At 44.3% G+C, this 20,835-nt stretch overlaps 1 protein-coding gene across 1 annotated transcript in view; it reads left to right on the forward strand.

Moving 5' to 3' along the window:
* The first annotated feature begins 1,818 nt into the window (after positions 1-1,818).
* Positions 1,819-20,835, forward strand: part of DHX36 (DEAH-box helicase 36) — an 87,125-nt gene continuing 68,108 nt past the window's right edge. Inside the window, exons 1-6 of the mRNA XM_088447650.1 lie at positions 1,819-2,213; positions 6,876-7,006; positions 10,305-10,491; positions 16,433-16,471; positions 17,884-18,054; positions 18,592-18,671. Coding sequence (XP_088303776.1) covers positions 2,016-2,213; positions 6,876-7,006; positions 10,305-10,491; positions 16,433-16,471; positions 17,884-18,054; positions 18,592-18,671 — 806 coding nt within the window. The 5' untranslated portion in view covers positions 1,819-2,015. The remainder of the gene's footprint in view (positions 2,214-6,875; positions 7,007-10,304; positions 10,492-16,432; positions 16,472-17,883; positions 18,055-18,591; positions 18,672-20,835) is intronic.

The raw sequence follows: 20,835 nt of genomic DNA on the forward strand, positions 1-20,835 counted from the left end.
CCGCCCCGCAAAGAGGAGAGCAGCAGGTCTCCTCCTGCTGCTCCTGGAAAGCTGCAGAGAAATGTCGGTAAGTATGGGTATGAGGTTTTGTAAACAGTTTTGTTTATAGGCAAAAGGTACTTTGGTGGGTGGTGAGTGAGGTAGTGACTTACAGGCAGCAATACTTAAGGTGTGTATCCACTACGCGACATTACTGGGCGATTGCACGATTACGACATCATAATTGTGCAATCGCTCAGTAATCGGCTGCAAATCGGGCATTTAACTGTCAAAAACGAACAGCTTTTGACATCTATCATCGCCCGAACATGCTGGTCAACCTGTCCGGGGATGATTGATGTGCCTACACTGAACGACTGAATGTTCAGTGTAGGCACATCACAGACCGTGAAACGACTGCATGATTACAATGTCGTAATCGTGCTGTCGTTTCACGGTCTGGTAGTGGATACGCACCTTTACACATGTGCCTGCACAAAGGCGGTGCAATATGTGCTCCACAACCATAGGTAACTATCGGCCTACCAAAATGTGTGTGGGGTCAGGGACAAACACAGTATACAAAGAGGTGAGCTAGACTGAGGTACTAGCCCTGTACAGACACACCCCTACAGCTATGGTCACGCCCCCTGCTACACACAATAGGCCCTTCATAAATTTCAGCTCCAGGCCCAAGCGGACCTTTATCTGGCACTGAAGACGCGTACGCAATGCAACTCAGACGAATGTGCAGATGGAAAAGGTTGCTCCATTGCGTACATCACCGCTACTAATAAAGATGTTATGAGCAATCTGCCTCCGACGCTCAGCAGCTATAATCACATAACTGAAGTGTTTCACCACACTGCTGCATCCGACTCGGAATCAAACTCTTATTGTATAATTTGAATGCATTGTAGGGGTCAGGAACTAAACTGACAGGTTACAGTCCCTTTAGGGGACCATTGTACCACTATTAATGCAAGTGACCACCATAACAGTAAATATACATCTGCTTAGAGATAGAATTTCCACCTGTCCATGTTGAATAAGTACCTATATAAATATATGTTAGCAATATTAATACTGTGGCTGGTCTTATTGTTTTATTAAGCAAGCATTTATATGTTTCTTTCATTAATCGTCCTATGACTTGTGGGGCTTGTGATGTAACTTTTTTCCATGTGTTTAAAATATTAATGGTTGCCAACCATAAACTAATGCTGTCATTGTAAAAATAAATATTTTTGTTTTGTTCGTTCTAGGTTCTTCTCATTGGAGTCGCATCAATATAAGGCTATATGCCATGTCCTACTTTTTTATTAAGAGTAAATGTTATTGTACATTTAAAATATTTTCTTTTTTGTTACTATTGATTCTACTCATAACATAAACATCAGTGTTGTTGCAAACATTTTGACCTCCTTTGTTTTCATTTTTTTATACATTTTAAATTCTGTATAGTGAAGATGTTGGATGTCAGTAAAGTTGTAAAGAGATCAATAAATATTTCCAAGGTTTGTCAACACGGACCTATATTCAGTGGTCATGTAATGTCAAGTCCTAGTCCACAGCATAAACACAAATAACAAGAAAGAAGGAAGCTTACATCTAGCACAGCGTTGTCTATAGCAGACAGATGTGCTAACCAACAAAATGTCCGCTATATTGTTTTTCCCTTCCTGGCGACACTTCGGCGAAGCATAGTAGAATGTGTGTGCTATATGCACATTTGACACCCGTAGCTACTTCCTGTATCCAGCTTGGGAACCATTTTATTGTTGCTATTTGTATTTCAATAGTTGATTTCTGGTCTCCGGAAAAATGGACGCCATTCAAAATCTATTAACGTTTACGGAGAGGCTAAAAAAATGGTCATACTAGCGTGCGGCAACGTTATGTGCTCAGATCAGTTGTCGGTTGCTGCAGGTCTGAGTCTTGTGGTGGAGTCAGCCCGGTAACGGTGCTGCTGAGACTTACCTGGAGCGGTACTATAGCAAGCTAGTTTTACTAAATCACCATCTTCAGAGCTGGGAATGAGCTATGAGCAGCGGAGAGGATGGGGCCGAGGTCGTGGGGGCCGGGGCTCCTCATCCCATCATGAAGGAGGCTCTTCCAGGGAGAGTGATGGAGGTACTCGGGAACGGCCGCCACCTCACCTGCGGGGCCGGGAGATAGGCCTGTGGTATGCTCGGAAAGGGGGCCAGAGGAGCAAGGACAAAGAGAGGATGGAGGTAGGCCTGACTAGCTGCTGGGCTCAACATGATCCACAGCTGTCACCACCAGCTTTAGAGTACCACCCTTCATGTGCTCATAGTATTGACAAGAGTAAGCACACAATGGACCTATCTATCTATCCATCCAGGATTTCAGGGAGATTGTGAAAGTAGCATTAGTGTACAGTGGGCGTGTACTGCTCACCTGAGAAGAGTGCCTTAAAATTGATTTACATCCTAATGTGAATGAGCCCCAAAGCAGTTAGTAAGATCTATTTGTTGATGGAAACACAGTGATATTGTTCAGAACCACTCTTAGGTGTGTGGTCGCGCTGTGATATATGTGCGCCTTGGTGTGCGTTGTGTCGCTCAACCACCCAGTGTGTGTGTGAGAATGTGACTGCAAACCCAAGAGTGGTATAATTATATCTTAATTATAAAATGGCACCTGCTCCAGCCAATCAGCTCCCAACTGTCAACTGTTAGAAAAATGACAGTTGGGAGCTGATTGGCTGGAGCACCATTTATCATACACAGGGAAATGTATCACTCGTTTTGGTGATAAAGCTTGTTGGTAAATGGGGGCCATAGTTCTACATGGAGATGATGTAGTGTGCAACAGATACAGATTGGGAGGAAAAAATAGTTCAGAATAGGTTGTTTAATTTCAATTATTTTTAATGAATACATTTTTAACTGGACATTAGTATAAGTGAATAAAACAACAGTTGATTTTATTTCTGTCAGAAATGTGTATGGGGCATATTCAATTAGAAGCGAAAAGTCCCGTACTTTTCACATGCCGGACTTTCGCCGACTTCGCTAGTTCTCCATGCGGAAAAGTATTGCGCTTATCCCCGTATTCAATTCCAAATCAGCGAAAACAGAACCCAGCAAATTCGGAACCAGCGAAAAAGTGGTGTCAGTTTTGGGGAAATCATCCAGACACCCCCCAAAAGATGCACTGACATTGGGGATCATGCTAGATATTCCCGAATGCTGAAGGTATTTGGGGTACTTAAGTGATCTCAATAGCTGTTAATTAGTGTCTTTGCAGAAGTGGTGAAGAAAAGCATTTAGCAATTTTTTACCTGAAAATAAGTAGTGCCAGCAAATTTGGGGTACACAAAAATGGGTGCTAGCATATTTTAAAGTTCCTAAAGTGAAGTATTAAAAACCGTAAAAAAATCCACCTGCCGCAAACAGCTGTAATCTTAAAAATACCTGGTATACTTTGGGACCCCCCTGGAGTCTATTTCGCTAGTTTTTAAGTTTGTCCCTTTTTTTTTTTCACCCCCAAAATAAAGGTACTTTTTTGGGGTAAGTTTTTTTTTTTTTTCTTTACTTTTTTTGACACAGTTTATCTTTGGGGGCCTGTCCCCAAAGGTAAAGGTAAGGGGGCCTGTGCAGGGTGGTTCCCGCAAATTTGCACCCCAAAACCCCAATTCTGCACTTTTTTCCGACAGCTTTCATAGGAAATTCTTTTTTGCCTATTCCAATGCATTGACTTTTTCCGCACCTGCGAAATGTCTGTGGAATTGAATATGGGGAAAAAATTTTCGCCTGGCGAACTGACGTCACCGGTGAAACTTTTGGCGCAGAAACTGACTTTTCGCACCTAATTGAATACCCCCCTATGTCTGTCAGGGAGGCAGTGATGTGCTGCTGCTGTCAGTGAGGCAGTGATGTGCTGCTGCTGTCAGGGAGGCAGTGACGTGGTGGTGCTGCAGTCAAGGGAGGCAGTGACGTGCTGGTGTTGCAGTCAAGGGAGGCAGTGACGTGCTGGTGTTGCAGTCAAGGGAGGCAGTGACGTGCTGGTGTTGCAGTCAAGGGAGGCAGTGACGTGCTGGTGTTGCAGTCAAGGGAGGCAGTGACGTGCTGGTGTTGCAGTCAAGGGAGGCAGTGACGTGCTGGTGTTGCAGTCAAGGGAGGCAGTGACGTGCTGGTGTTGCAGTCAAGGGAGGCAGTGACGTGTTGGTGCTGCAGTCAGGGGGGCAGTGACGTGCTGGTGCTGCAGTCAGGGGGGCAGTGACGTGCTGGTGCTGCAGTCAGGGGGGCAGTGACGTGCTGGTGCTGCAGTCAGGGGGGCAGTGACGTGCTGGTGCTGCAGTCAGGGGGGCAGTGACGTGCTGGTGCTGCAGTCAGGGGGGCAGTGACGTGCTGGTGCTGCAGTCAGGGGGGCAGTGACGTGCTGGTGCTGCAGTCAGGGGGGCAGTGACGTGCTGGTGCTGCAGTCAGGGGGGCAGTGACGTGCTGGTGCTGCAGTCAGGGGGGCAGTGACGTGCTGGTGCTGCAGTCAGGGGGGCAGTGACGTGCTGGTGCTGCAGTCAGGGGGGCAGTGACGTGCTGGTGCTGCAGTCAGGGGGGCAGTGACGTGCTGGTGCTGCAGTCAGGGGGGCAGTGACGTGCTGGTGCTGCAGTCAGGGGGGCAGTGACGTGCTGGTGCTGCAGTCAGGGGGGCAGTGACGTGCTGGTGCTGCAGTCAGGGGGGCAGTGACGTGCTGGTGCTGCAGTCAGGGGGGCAGTGACGTGCTGGTGCTGCAGTCAGGGGGGCAGTGACGTGCTGGTGCTGCAGTCAGGGGGGCAGTGACGTGCTGGTGCTGTCAGGGGGGCAGTGACGTGCTGGTGCTGTCAGGGAGGCAGTGACGTGCTGGTGCTGTCAGGGAGGCAGTGACGTGCTGGTGCTGTCAGGGAGGCAGTGACGTGCTGGTGGTGTCAGGGAGGCAGTGACGTGGTGGTGCTGTCAGGGAGGCAGTGACGTGCTGGTGGTGTCAGGGAGGCAGTGACGTGGTGGTGCTGTCAGGGGGGCAGTGACGTGGTGGTGCTGCTGTCAGTGAGGCAGTGATGATCAGTGTCTCTGTGAATGATGCTATTGTGGAGTGACAGTTGGAAGTAGTTCAGTTGTGCGGTTATGCTGGGAGGTGTGCTGTCATTGGAAACTAATGCATGGTCATGTGATTTAGTATGTCCAATCATGTTAATGGGATTTCTATCATTATAACTCCCAACCCTATACTTGCACTGAATGCCTATTCTGTACATTATCAGAGGAAAACACTGACAAAGATACCGCCTGGCCAACAGAATAGGTGCACAATATACTGTACACATGGTGTATTAAAAGTTAGATTAAAATGTGGCATTGTGTTTGTATGTTTTTGTTTTTTTTATGTTTGCATACATGCCCATCCCTGTTATCAAAACTACTTACATTATTTTGAAGAACTCATTAAATTTGTAACTTTAATTTTTGGGTGCTGTTTTCAAGGTCTTAAGAGCAACATTTATAAAACTAATGTGGTTGGTGTAATTGTGTTTTCAACTTTGTTTAGAGCTATGTGGGAAAATTCAGGAAATGTATGTAATAATTTTATGACAATGCAATTCTTAAATTTTCCAGAGTTTTTCTTGCTGAAAATATTCCTGTACAATCATCATAGTTAAATTGCTGTGCTGTAAAAGTTCTATGTCGCTCCTGATTTCTACTTCATTTGCAAAACCTCAGTGGCCGCGATTCAATTCAAAGCGATGATACCCCCGGGAGGGAGCACCTGGAGCTATTTAATTCAGCTCGATGTTTGGTCCGACTAAAGTATATTTTCTTGCACCCCCCTGAGGGTTCGAGGAGAAATCTGACAAAGGTGCCGGCCACGAGGCTGTTTTCCGGCTTAGCGCGGCGCTAACAGCCTCGCGGCCAGAACTTTAGTCGGAGAATGCTAGTTCTTGCAACTAAACACCCAGGTTAAGTCACAAGAACTGGCGTTCTCCGATTTAACAGCGTGCTGAATTGAATAGCGACCTCCCGGGGCTATTCGGCATTGCGCTGGATTGAATCGTGGCCAATGTGAGGAAAACTGGGGGAAATAAATATACAACTGTAATTGGAAAACTAATCCTATTTACATATTAAGTACATGTTTGTACATGTTTGAATCTGACTTTTAAAAGTTCACTCTGTGATGTTAAAATAATTTCACATTTAAAAGATGCATTCTGCTTTATACTGTCACTGATTCATTGTTTTACACCATGGAGTTCTCCCATTCCATCCTGCCATCTAAAAATGCTGCCTATGGCCAGTTTCAGACTAAACGGTTTTACCCGGACGGCAAAAAAATACTTTTTTTTGCCGTACAGTATTTTTAGTCAAGCATGTAAATACATGGATGCTTTCAGACGGCACGAACACGGCACGGTCGCCGTGTTACAGCCGTTAATAACCACTGACAAGGACGGCTGCCATCCGCAGTTTCAGTGTTAAATATTAAAAAGAAATTCAAACTCTCGGCAAAAACATCGCACACGGCACAAAACCATTGTGTGTAAAAGGGACAGATCTACAGGAAAAAAAAACATACATTTTTTTGCCGTCTGGATAAAGCTGTTTAGTCTGAACTAACCCCAAAAAAGCTACAAGTAAAATTGGGGTGTAATTATAAAAATGACATTGTATTGACAAAGATGTGGCATTGCTATTGATGTGTTAATTTATATTCTAATCTAAATATTTCCATTAATTAGATATAATTTGTCTCCTTTTTCAATAAAGTTATAGATCTCTGTTAAATGTGCTCACAGGCAATAAAAGTGACAGTGTATGTATGTAGTATTGTTCATTCTTCTGAAAAACATGATACATTGTAAAAAATGGTAACTTGGTAATGTGAATATTATTTCCAGAGAGCTGTTGTCCGGATGGATGAATCCAGAGAACAGCAGATCACACGGCTCCTGAAATCTGCACAGACACAAAATAAAACTGTGAAGCAGACATTTTCGGATGTGTCCTGGTGGGACGCTGAGAATAACAGGTACATTTACTATCTTTTACTCCTCCGTTCATCTTTATATTGAAGCTGCAAGCTTTGGGCTTGATTCAGAGACTGTTTTGTACACATTGCAGCTGCGAAAATATGTTAATGGTTTCAGTGCTTACCCAAACACAAGGACGCCCACTGCTGCCTTCTCATACGCGTACGTCGTCGCTTATGTGCGTAAATATCGGCAACATCAACACACATCGAGCAGCCATCTTGCCCAGGTCAGACCTGCTGCAGCCTTGGTAGCTCTCCGGACAAGCAGAGCTGCGTATGCTAACATAGTGGCTAATTTATGCACGCCCATGGAACAGCGTTCAAACGGACAGAAACCTGCATCTTTCAGATGACCCCCGTCACCACCCCCAAACGCTGACAACCTGTCACTCACTCTCCGATGGATCTCTATGTGCGTCCGTAGTCGCAATGCGATTGCTGCGCACACGCCGTGTGGCTTAAACCCATGTACGATGGCAAACAATCGATCGATCGAAATGCGTAATTGCCATTACGTCCAGCTCTGAATCAGGCCCTTTGTTCATAACCAATTAATTTTAAAATCTCTTCCAACCAAGTGATAAGAGATTGTAATCATTGTCACATCTAAAGCTAGGCACACACCTGACAGATCAGAGGAATTTTTTTTGAGCATCTGATTTTCTGTATACATACTACACAATAATGGTTTCTATAAGAAAAATACATTTCCCTAGAAAAGATCGTTGAGGTGATGGTTTTTACATGCACTTTGTCCTACGATGTCTGTGCACACTGCATTTGCTGCATAGCATCTGCTCATTGGGGCAGACGAATGTCGTGCAGTACTCCTTATGTCGGAAGGCGATCTGGCAGTTTTACGAACGACAATTAGCTCTGTGTGCTTTGTACACGCTGGGCCTGATTCAGCTTGGATCGCAGTTGCTAATACGCACGCAATCGGCGATTGTTACATTCTGCACATGCATACACATTGCAATACAGCACGCGTGCGCAAACCGGCTGCTGCTGCGGGGACTGCGATCGCATATGCTATGCAGACCCATCGCAGAGTGATTGACACGAAGTGCCGTCTGTGGGTGGTAATGGGGGGGGATCGGGCATGCGTTCACACGCCGTTGCAGGGGCATGCAGAAATTAGACACTGCGATCCCATATGCAGTGAGAGGTCTCATAAGCGTGCATGGATGCTAGCAATTTCTGAGTAAGGTCAATTCTTGTACAGGTGTGCGTATGGGTCTGATACTCTATTGTACCAATGGTTTTGCTATACTGCTAAGTATTACGGATGTGCGTATGTTAAAGTGGGCGTCCTTATGTGGTGCTAAGTTTGCATTCCGATCGCAGTGGTTTGACTTGCTATTGCAGTTGAACTGCATGCGTACACAGTATTGCGATCGTTATTGAGTCAGGCCCACTGTGGAATAATCGGACCGAACTGCTGAGAATTGGCTGATTGGGCCGGACTATTGCAGTCTTCACATAGAGGATGTTTACTTTTGAAATATGTAATTTTGTAACACTTCATAAATGAACTCGCAAATATGAATATATAGCTGTCAGGGCCGTAGAGAGGATGATGGGTCCGGGTAATAGGGGAGGCGTGACCAAATCCTGGTGTCATGACCACGTCCGTTTGAAAGTACAAAGAATTAATGAAAATTATTGTGTGTAGAGGATGGTGACAGTCTTCTCCCAACTAGCCCAGGCCCCTTAAACAATCCCAGGCATGGGTAAATTGGTACTTGCTTTCCCCCTGTCAAAACTCCTGATAGCCAGATAGTTTCAGAAGAGGTCTAGTTTTCCCACAGCCTTCAAATCTTTAAACCCATATCTACTCATACCTACAGTATGCTACCTGCAATACTCACTCACACAGTAATCACCACTCTGTATTTCAGCTGTGTCCTCATTTTGTTTTATGTATGTCCTGTTGTACAGCACTGTGGAGCATTGCGGCGACTTATAGAACAATCACAATTAATTTAGCAGCCTGCATTCACTACATTCTTATATAAATGTGATATTCATTACTTATTTCTTAGGGAATGGTTTCTGTTGAGCCAAAAGGTGTGATAATCTCCAAGGATAACTTTAGCTGTTTACTTCTATTTGGGGGTTCTTTATTGGTCAATTACAATGTCTGACCTGTGTCTATATGCACAACCTGGCCTGTGTCTATATGCACAACCTGGCCTGTTTCTATATGCACAACCTGGCCTGTTTCTATATGCACAACCTGGCCTGTGTCTATATGCACAACCTGACCTGTGTCTATATGCACAACCTGACCTGTGTCTATATGCACAACCTGACCTGTGTCTAGATGCACAACCTGACCTGTGTCTAGATGCACAACCTGACCTGTGTCTAGATGCACAACCTGACCTGTGTCTATATGCACAACCTGGCCTGTGTCTATATGCACAACCTGGCCTGTGTCTATATGCACAACCTGGCCTGTGTCTATATGCACAACCTGACCTGTGTCTAGATGCACAACCTGACCTGTGTCTAGATGCACAACCTGACCTGTGTCTAGATGCACAACCTGACCTGTGTCTAGATGCACAACCTGACCTGTGTCTAGATGCACAACCTGACCTGTGTCTAGATGCACAACCTGACCTGTGTCTAGATGCACAACCTGACCTGTGTCTAGATGCACAACCTGACCTGTGTCTAGATGCACAACCTGACCTGTGTCTAGATGCACAACCTGACCTGTGTCTAGATGCACAACCTGACCTGTGTCTAGATGCACAACCTGACCTGTGTCTAGATGCACAACCTGACCTGTGTCTAGATGCACAACCTGACCTGTGTCTAGATGCACAACCTGACCTGTGTCTAGATGCACAACCTGACCTGTGTCTAGATGCACAACCTGGCCTGTTTCTATATGCACAACCTGACCTGTGTCTATATGCACAACCTGACCTGTGTCTAGATGCACAACCTGACCTGTGTCTAGATGCACAACCTGACCTGTGTCTAGATGCACAACCTGACCTGTGTCTAGATGCACAACCTGACCTGTGTCTAGATGCACAACCTGACCTGTGTCTAGATGCACAACCTGACCTGTGTCTAGATGCACAACCTGACCTGTGTCTAGATGCACAACCTGACCTGTGTCTAGATGCACAACCTGACCTGTGTCTAGATGCACAACCTGGCCTGTGTCTATATGCACAACCTGGCCTGTGTCTATATGCACAACCTGTTTTTTTGTAGAACCACCATTTTACATAGAAGTGGAAAGATGCTCATGTTTGGACATTAATGTTTTTAGAAACAGCTGTACTCCTCAAATGAAAGAGACGGCAGGCACTGAGAGAGATGCCTGGGATGATGATGATGATGAAGATTATGTGTCAGAGTGTGTTCTTCAAGAAAATAAAGCAAACGCATACTTGGATCAAAAACTTAAAGAAGAACTGCTGTCAGAAAAGACAGATTATCGATACACTGAAATGCAGGTACCTATTTTGATGCTATATAATACATTACTCGATGCTCATGTGTTATCTGTTCATAGGTGTAAAAGTAGACAATGGTTACATTATTCCAGCTAATGCCAGTTCTGAGAGTCCCTAAAGTGGATCATGTGCATTGTGCTTTGTATATAGAGAGCAGAGGCTCTGAGTCAGGGCGGCATTATTTTTTTTTTGGTGTTGACCTCCTGGCCGCTCGCTAAGCTGTCGGTGACCACCCACAATTTTTGCGAGCGGCTAGATGATGGACGCGACCATCGGGCTTGCAACGAGACCCTTGTGGTAGGGTCTCATTCCCGCAAGCCCCAGTGAGCTTCCGGCTCTAATCCGTCGGGAACGCCTCTGTTTGGCAAGCCACCCCCCACACCCGCCTACCAAACGGGGCGAGCTGTCGATCAACATCGACAGCCTCTCTGGGGCTCGCACATGCCGCATGTGCGCACTGCACGGCCATCAACCCGGTTGCGAGTGGGTCTGCATCAGGCCCAGAGACCGTGTTTAGAATCTGTTAAATCGGGTACTATTACTTTGTTGTAGCATTTATTGCAGCCGACAACTGACTGACTGATCCAAGTCAGCATTTGAGATATAGGAAGACTATCATAGATATGTGACCGCTGTTAGGGGTTTATTTACTGAAGCACCGTACATCCTAGACGATAAATTGAACGTTATCGTTCATCGCATTCAATATCGTCCACTGTGTATGCAAAATATCGTTAATGATGTGCACTCCCGTGGATTAACTATGTCTTTCTTCGCCTGTACTTACAGGGCAAACTCACAATATCGTCAGGTTCTGCAAGTCCAGGGATGAGGGAGGGTGCCGTCACTGAATGATATCGTTCAGTGTATGCTCTATGTCGTTAACGACAGTGCAGGGGAAACACTTAACGATATCGTTCATGAAGCATATCGATGTAAAACCCGACACCTTTGTTCATATTCATGCCTGATATTTAAAAGGCAGTGCATTTACTAGCGAGACATGGCTAGTAAAAACACTGACCCTTTTAAATATCGGGCACGAACATGAACAAAAGTGTTGGGTTTTACAACCCAACATTAGTAAATAAACCCCTTAGTATCCATCTCCTAATAGGTATTCTGCATAAACAGACACAGGTTAACACACACATTATTTATTACCAGTTATTTATATAGCGCACACATATCCCACAGTGCTTTACAGAGAATATTTCGCCATTCACATCAGTCCTTGCCCCAGTGGAGCTTACAATCTATGGGCCTGATTCAGACCCACTCGCGAGCGGCTGTCCGCTCGCAAGTGGGTCGATGTTCTGGACTGAGCATGCGCACGACGGAGGGAGCTCCGTCGTGCGCATGCGCCAGACGCGACGAGCGAAGGAAAGTCCTTCGCTCGTTGTGTCCGATCAAAGGGGGCGTGCTGTCAATGTTGATTGACAGCACGCCCCCTTTGGTAGGCGTGCCGGGGGCGTGCCTCCCTGACGGGGGCGTTCCCACGGGAACGCCTCCCGTCAAAAGTCGGCCCACTGACATCACTAGTGATGTCAGTGGGAGTGATTTTGGCTCTGATAGAGCCAAAATCACTCCGGAGCTTGCGGTTGAAAACCTCAACCGCAGGCTCCGGCTCGCAATTTCGATGGTCGCGATGGTCTCGACCATCACGGCCATCAAAATGCACGCTCGTATAGCCTGTGGGTGGTGACCCACAGCTATACGAGCGTCCAGAAGGACGCTCCATTTTCATGGAGGCCGGCCCTCATTCAGAGCGTGCGCTCTGCTCAGAGCGTACGGCTCTGAATGAGGGCCTATATTCCCACACTCTCACACAAACACACACACACACACTCACACACTCTGTCTCTCTCCCAGTATATTTTTGGAGTGTGGGAGGAAACCGGAGTACCTGGAGGAAACCCACGCAAAAACAGCAAGAATATACAAACTCCACACACAGATGGATTATGACCCTATGTGGCTATAGCCATGATACTGGTTTGGAGTTGGTAATCCGAGACTCTGAGCCCACGGGGGCCATAGGTAGCAGCTTCTGTTACTAGATCTGGCTATGGGTTGACATCATGAAAGTATAACATAATACGGTTCATAATCAGTTTAAGCATTTTGTTTTGTCTGATTTAAGGCTATCCACCCCACCTATCAAAGGGAGCTTCGCATTGCCAAACAAACATACTTCCAGTCTTCCATCTCTGCTCAAGCTTCTAATCCAAAACTAATTTTTAATGCATTTAAATCTCTTCTCACCCCTCCCTCACCAAACCCCCTTGCTAGTATGAGTGTCCAAGACCATTCTTCCCACTTAAAGTGCAAGATTGATAAGATCTGACATGGTATGGTCTCCTCTTCCCCATCCAGCAACGTGCTCAGTTCCTACCCTGAATTCCCCAACACCTTGATGAAGCATTTACTGGTTTCTTCTTTCTTCTCTTCTACCTCTTCTCTTGATCCTGTACCCACACAAATCAGTAGAGCCATGTCTCCTGTGCTCATCCCTATCTTAACTCAAATTTGCAATATCTCCCTCTCTACAGTATATTTTCACTATTACTCAAGTCTACAGTGATTACTCCTATTTTGAAAAAAACACAATTCTGACCCCAGTAACAGAGCTTTTCTGTAAGAGCTGCAGTGTGCACGTCTGGAACAACCAGAGGACGCTCCGGGCAGTGCTGCAGCAGCAATTCTGACTGCGTCCTGCTATCCAGATGCAGGGTGAGTGGCAGTGCCAACCAGAGAGATTTGCATAGTGGCACTGCCCGCACACCCCCATGGCCCTGTCTAACCCAAACACTCTCTTATAACTATTTCATATCTTGGTTCCATTGTTCCTGCAAGCTAGTTGAGAGGCTTGTCTTCAGTCTCACGCTTTCTTCCCACACAACCTATTGGATCCTCATCAGTCCAACTTTCGTTCCCAACACTCCACACATGCTGCACTGACTAAGAACTAAGGTGGTGTATGATTGATACCTGCTAAGTCTAAGTGCATTACTCTCTTCTAATTCTTCTGGATCTCCCTGTTGCATTTGATACTGTTGACCACTCTATTCTCCTACAAATGTTTTAAATTTCTAGGTCTTAAGGACACAGTACGTACTATCCTGGTTCTTTTCCTAGTTACTGAATCCCTCTTTGTGTTTGCTTTTCTGGATCCACTTCCTCTATCAATCCTCAATCCTTGGTCCTTTACTTTTCTCTACCTATACCACCTATTTTGGATTTCAGTTTCATCTGTATGATCCGTATCATCTTTACCTATCCTTTCCAGATCTCTCACCATTGTGTTAACCTGCGTTATTGATAGTCTCCCTGCCATTTCATCTTGAATGTCATCTCATTGCCTGAAACTCAGGCCCTGATTCAGAGCCGGACGTTCTGACAGAGCGCTCGCTCTGAATCAGGGCCGTCCTACTTTTTGGAGCGGCCTCCTGGCCGCTCGCATAGCTGTGGGTGACCACCCACAGCTATAGCGAGTGGCCAAAATGATGGTCGCGATTGTCAAGACCATCGCCACCAAAGGGCTTGCGACGAGACCCTTGCGGTAGGGTCTCGCTGCCGCAAGCCCTGGAGTGCTTTTGGCTCTATCAGAGCCAAAAGCACTCCCACTGGCATCACTAGTGATGTCAGTGGGGCCGGCCCCGGACGGTAGGCGTTCCCACGGGAACGCCACCGTCTGGGCAGCCACGCCCCCGGCACGCCCACCAAAGGGGGCGTTCTGTCAATCACCATCAACAGCACACCCCTTTTGGTGCGAGACCCTTAACGACGGCTTGGCTGTCGTTATTCGGATCTCGCGCATGCGCATGACTGAGCCGCCTCCGTCATGCGCATGCGCACTTGGGCAACATCGACCCACTTGCGAGCACTCCTGAATCAGGCCCTCAGTCTTTCAACAACCAGCTAATATTCTCACAGGCTAATAGTAATTACTGACTTGACATCTCTATTTCTGTTAACAACACAACAATAAAACCTACCTCTCAAGCTCGTTGCCTACTGTAGTTGTCATCCTTGAGTTTGAACTGTCCTTGCCCCTAATATTCAATCTGTATCCAAATAATGTTGCATACATCTAAGAAACATATCCAAAATATGCACATATCTCTCACAAGACATTGAAATGGTTAAATTCATTCTCCTTACTGTTCTTTGAAAAAAAGACTTTAATCAGTACAGTGGCTAGACTGATATAACTCGCAAAACGTTGATTCTATTGCTCTGCTCTCAGTCCTTACATTTGTTGTCTGTACTGTCCTCATACACCTATCCTTTTTGCGCCTATTATGTAAGATGTCTGGTGCAATTTTGTACTGCTTACTTTTCCCTCAATTTTGCGGATTAGTTTTTTTCAGTCAGTCGTACCAGACCGGTTTTGCGATCTTACACAGACTGCATACTTTTTTCCTAAATTTGTCTTATTTTTTTTTTTTGTCAACTTTGCAGCTTCGTTTGCAAAAAGTGTACTAGGTATGTAGGATTAATGTATTTATTGCAAAGGAGATGGTAGAAAATAGCAGATAAAGCATAACGATGAATGGAGCTGGTCAATCGTGTCTGACCTGTTGTTTTTGCCAGATTAACCTAGATTACACGAACATACATCTCTTTGCTTAACTCAAAATATCTTCCAATTCGACCCCTCTGCTCTGCGCAAGATCTATGTCTCTCATCCACACTCATTACCTGCTTTTATTCACGTCTACAGTGCTTTTTTTCGCGCTGCACCCACTCTGTGGACTGCCGTCCCTCGCACAACAAGACTTTCATCTATCCTCCAAAGTTTTAAGCATTCCCTGAAAACTCACCTCTGCAGGAAAGCTTACCAAATTCCAGAACCAATCTAAGCTATCATACCCAATTATCCCCCATCTACACAGTCCACGCATAACTTTGTATATGTTCCCTTTCTACACTTGTATGACCAACTGATCTCAGGTCAACACTGCTGTGTGAATGGATCATACAGCCCACCAAGAACCTCTGCAGTCTTGCCAGACCAAATTGCAGTATGCAATACTATCCTCATATAGCCTATAGATTTGTAAACTTGCAAACAGGGCCCTCTTACCTCTTTGGGGTCAATCCAGTTTGGTGCGAGTTTATTTCATGAAACTCAACAACTTCGCACAAATGCGCACACCCGAGAATTCTACAATCCAATTAGAAATGCCTATTTGCGGTACTCGCAGTGGAGGTTTGCGAATTGACTGCCAAAAGTGATGTGAGAGAAGTGCATGAAAGAGTTGGGAGACCATCCTGGACCCCCCCAAACTGTATAATTTTGTTAGCTAGTCCGTGTAGAAGGCTGTTTGTGGGCATTAGGAAAGTACTGAAGGTTTTATAATGGTGTCAAATGGCTGATTTGTGTTTTTTTTTTAAAAATGCAAAATTTGATAAAAAATAAACTTTTCATTTAATCTCAAATTAATTAAGGAAAAAATGCATAAAAAAGTTGGAAAAAAGGTGATTTTGGGATACTTTTCAGGCACTGTAAAAAAAATTAAAACCAATTAATTATTAAATTGAAAAAAATACTGTAATTAAAGTTGGAGTGCTTAAACTAATGAAAAACTTGATTTGGGGATAATTTGAGGCCATTTTTTTTTAAATCAAAATATGACATGTAATTATTGGACTAATTAATGTAATTGGAAACTTCCAATTGCCTAGTTGGTCATGAGGGGGAAATGTCCAAGCACAGTGCCCTGACATTTTAACCTTAAAAATAAAGATTTTCCTTTCCATCTCTCACCCAATTGTAAATATATAAATAAATGTTAATAACTAAATACATTGTATACAGTTCCCAGTTAAAGTGTTGCTGTTGCTATACCTACATTGGAGAAATGCATCCCATTTTTAATCTTGTGCCACCTATCAATGTCTTTTTAGTGATTTTAATTTTTCTTTGTGCTTCCAGCGATTTCGTAGAAAGTTGCCTTCTTACAGTATGAAAGAGGTAAGCAGATATGTGTAATGAAGTATGGTTAGTTTTATCGGTTTTCTTTATTGCTGCACATCAGAGTTTAAACCCTTTCGTGGTCACGACATAGGATTTACATCATGACCTGCCCTGCACTTAGGGCCAGATTCTGAGTCGCACACAAGATCAAATGTGGCCAGAACTAGTGATATTTTTTGTGTGAAAACTCCTACACATCTGTAAGTATTTACATACAAGTCTGAACCAGTACGTATCTCAGCAGTCTTTCTGCAGTAGCTGAGTAGGGGTCAACTGGGCAGCAACGGGGCGTTCACATGTAGGAGAAACATTCTGTGGGTGGGTGTGTCATGGGTATGTAGATAGAGTTACAACCTATACTGTCTAGTGTGTATGTACTGTACACACCTGCACCTAGCACGAAGAAGGTGTAACAGCTAATGATAGTGATGATGGCTGCATTCACGGGTGGAGGACTCTGGTGTAGTGATCACATAGATGCATATGACTCAGAATACGGGCATATAGTCGCATTAGCGTTTTGGTTGCAGTGAGCGTTTGGAATTGTTTGCGTTTTATGGGAAACAGAATCAGGCCATTAGTGACTGTGTAAATTCTTGCTGGCATCTGCTTCCCCTGCGCTGTAAGGCACTAAGCTGTAATGCCGACAGTCGGGATGCCGTCTGTAACAATACCGACAGCGGCATCCTGATGGTTGGTATCCAGACAGGGGTCGAGTAAGTATACTTACCCTCCCCCTTTTCCCCCCTTCTCACCAGTAACTCTCCCCTCTTGTAGCCTAACCCTCCCCCTCTTCGTGCCTTAACCTAACCCCCCCAAAAAATCTAACCACGCTAATAGACCTAATACCCCCCCCCCTGTGGCTAACACTACAGGCACCCTGGCTTAACTTCGTTCTGCACGCGTCCTCCTGGATTCTGGCATCGGGATTAAGATAGGCATCGGTGTTTCGACGCCTGTCTTATCTCACTTGTCAGGATTCCAGTTTTGGGATAGAGATGGTCTTTTAACTACATCCCCTTGGGCAGTGCCCAGGAGGACTCATCTGTCTAGTCCTATTCAACAGAGTAGGCCACTGTTACTCAGGTCAGGATGGATGGAAGCCGCCCCCTGCATTATAAGTGGCAATACATATGGCTCCTGACTTCAGGATAGCCAGAGGGAATCACCTTATTTGATAACTTAAGTACTTCTTTACTATATTGCTTTTACAATACTTGTTGAACTTCTGTACTTACTAATCAGTAACACTAATATGTTTGGCAAACTGTCTTTCAAAGCCAAGAGGATGGTAATCCGGATAGTTTTAAAGTATAAAAAAAAAAGTTAAAAAGATGAATAGATTAGGGAAAAAAATGTGTATTATAATCATTACAAATAGCTTGGTGTTTTTAATGTTTCAATTTCAGGAGATAATTAAAATGATAAATTCCAACCAAGTGCTGGTCATTAGTGGCGAGACTGGCTGTGGGAAGACTACACAAGTAACACAGTTTATTCTGGATGACTATATCACCAGGGGAAAAGGGTCGAGCTGTCACATTGTGTGTACTCAGCCTAGAAGGATTAGTGCCATTTCGGTAAGATATAGCATTAATATTAAATACAAACAATATTTTTTTTTACATGTTGTTTTAGTTAAGACTCTGACATAGACTAAATGTTACAGTGCATTGAAAGCAGATTATTGCTTGTATAGTTTAGTCTGTTGTTTGGTATACATTTGTTAGACTGCTCATAATTACACTTAATCATTTTAAGATTTTGGAACACAGACTGCATGCTAAAAATCCTTTTACTATCTTAATGAGCCTCACAGCCTGATTATTTAACTTATACTGGTCTAAATCCTTACATTCGGGGTTACTAATTACCGCTTTAAGCCTTATGACATATTTTAACCTCCATTTGCTGCTAATGATGCTTGCAACTCATTAAATACTTCAACACTGTGTGATTGTGATCCTGGAAATGTTATTAAAGATTAGCACAGTATTTAAAAATATTGCTTACTTTTTTATTTTTTATACTTGTCATCATTGCAAAATATCTTTCATAGGTAATGTTTATTTCGGTAATACCTTAAAGTTGTTAGCAAATGCAATTTATACCCGTAGGTAGCAGAACGTGTGGCTGCAGAGCGATCTGAACCATGCGGGAAAGGATACAGCACTGGTTATCAAATCCGTCTTGAAAGGTATGCCATGTAATTCACTAGCAACAGCCTTGTCTGTGCCTGCTGCAGATGTAATTAACACCTTGTAGAAATCACTTTTGAAATCTAAGCACTAATTATGTAAGTATGCTCCTAACTTTCAACCTGTATGATCTTAGGAAAGTGAGGAAGGAATATACACAAACAACCGTGTATACAAATATATTATGTGCAAACTGTTACATGCATCACACACCAGTATAAAAATACAGGCAACTCCTATCTCTATCCAGAAGGCAATGAATCATATAAAAGTATTAACGGCAAACCCAAAAGTTTTCATTAATACTAAAAGATTTTTTTTAACACTTAGGAGAAGCAGCAATGCTTGACAGGCGTGACACCAGTGGGCACTGCCACTAAATGTAAGGGGATGCAGCCGCCAGTCTCAATACCGACATTGAAATCCCGACAAGGGACTTAAGGTAGGCGTCGAAATACCGACGCCTATCTTAATCCCAACGCCGAAAGATGCCAGCCAGGACGAGGTAAGTCCGGGGCGTCCTTAGCGTTAGCTGCGGGGGGAAGGTTAGGTTTAGGGAGCGTAGCGGGGTTAGGTTTTGGGGGGGGGGGTGAGTTAGGTTTAGGCAACCCCAGGGGAAGGTTAGGGTTAGGCACTACTAAGGGAGGGTTAGGGGGGGGAGAGGGGTAGGAATAGGGTACTTACCTGCCCTGTCGGAATTTTCTCCCTTTGGGCTGCCGGCGTCGGGACTTCATACCCATTCCAATGTAAGTCATGGTCCCCCTGGAACAACCGCTCAGTGATTTCTCTTCACCCTTCACTCCCAATTGATCCTGGCTTGTCTTTGGCTTAAAAAAAAAGGGGGGAGTACATAGTGTGTTACATATATTAGAGCTGACATCATGTTTTTTTATGAGCTTATGATCACCAAAAGGATGTTTTTGCACCAAGACAGTAGCATGGTGATGAATTTGGTTTGAATCCAACATTGGAGTCAGTCTATAGATAAATATTGTGAGTTTTCATTTAGCACTAAGTCAAAGTGGACAGTCATGGAAACTGTGTGCAACTCAGTTACATAATGGAAGCTATGTAAGGGCAGTGGTAAGACCCTAAGCTGAGACCAGCAGTGCTGCTCCTCAGGCAATTGTGATCAATATAAGGAGCTAAAATAAAAAAGTACTCTATAGAACGAATGTTCTAGCATCCAATGTGCCTGAACAATATGGCTGGAGAGTGAGAAGTGCTGATTGCACATAGACATTTCCACTCCCCCTCACCTTCCAGCTAGACTCAATAGCAATTAGGGAGGATATTTTACTGCACACAGATGTCCTGACATTTTCCTTTAGAATATTCTGATATAATTCAGATTTCATTGTCCCATCAATGATGTCAAGTCATCCTGGGCCAGATGCAGCAGAACAGGCCCAAATAGTGATACCACCACCACCGTGTTTCAAAGATGGTATGTGGTTTTTATTCTGAAATGCAGTGTACCCCTTTCTCCAAACATAACGCTTCTCATTTAAACCAAAAAGCTCTATTTTGGACTTCTCTGTCCACAAAACATTGTTCCAATTGTCTTCTGGCTTGTCCAGGTGATGTGTAGCAAACTGCAGACGGGCGGCAATGTTCTTTTTGGAGAGCAGCGACTTTCTCCTTGCAATCCTGCCATGCACACCATTGTTGTTCAGTGTGTTCCTGATGGTGGACTCATGAACTTTAACATTAGCTAATGTGAGAGAGGCCTTCAGTTGCTTAGAGGTTACCTTGGGTTCCTTTATGACCTTGCGTACTATTAGACACCTTGCTCTTGGCATGATCTTTGTTGGTCGACCTCTCCTAGGAAGGGTAGTAATGGTCTTGAATTTCCTCCATTTGTACACAATCTGTCTGACTGTTGATTGGTGGAGTCCAAACTCTTTAGAAACTAGGAGGAGAAAAAAAGGGGGATCAGTGCTTAGAGGTACTGAATAAGTACATTTAAATATATAGATGATAAAATATATATTTTATTAAAAGATATCCACTAATCAGAATAAATATAGTGGAATTTTGATGATTCAGTAAACTATAAAGGGAGATCAATGTTAAGAAGACACATAAAGGAGGCAAAAGAGTTCAGCAGTCATATGTGATCCTCCTAATCCATCACATAAGACTGATGAACTCTTTTGCCTT

This window comes from Taudactylus pleione, unplaced genomic scaffold (assembly GCF_031769625.1).
Source record: "Taudactylus pleione unplaced genomic scaffold, aTauple2 ptg000436l, whole genome shotgun sequence".
In the NCBI taxonomy this organism is placed as follows: domain Eukaryota; kingdom Metazoa; phylum Chordata; class Amphibia; order Anura; family Myobatrachidae; genus Taudactylus; species Taudactylus pleione.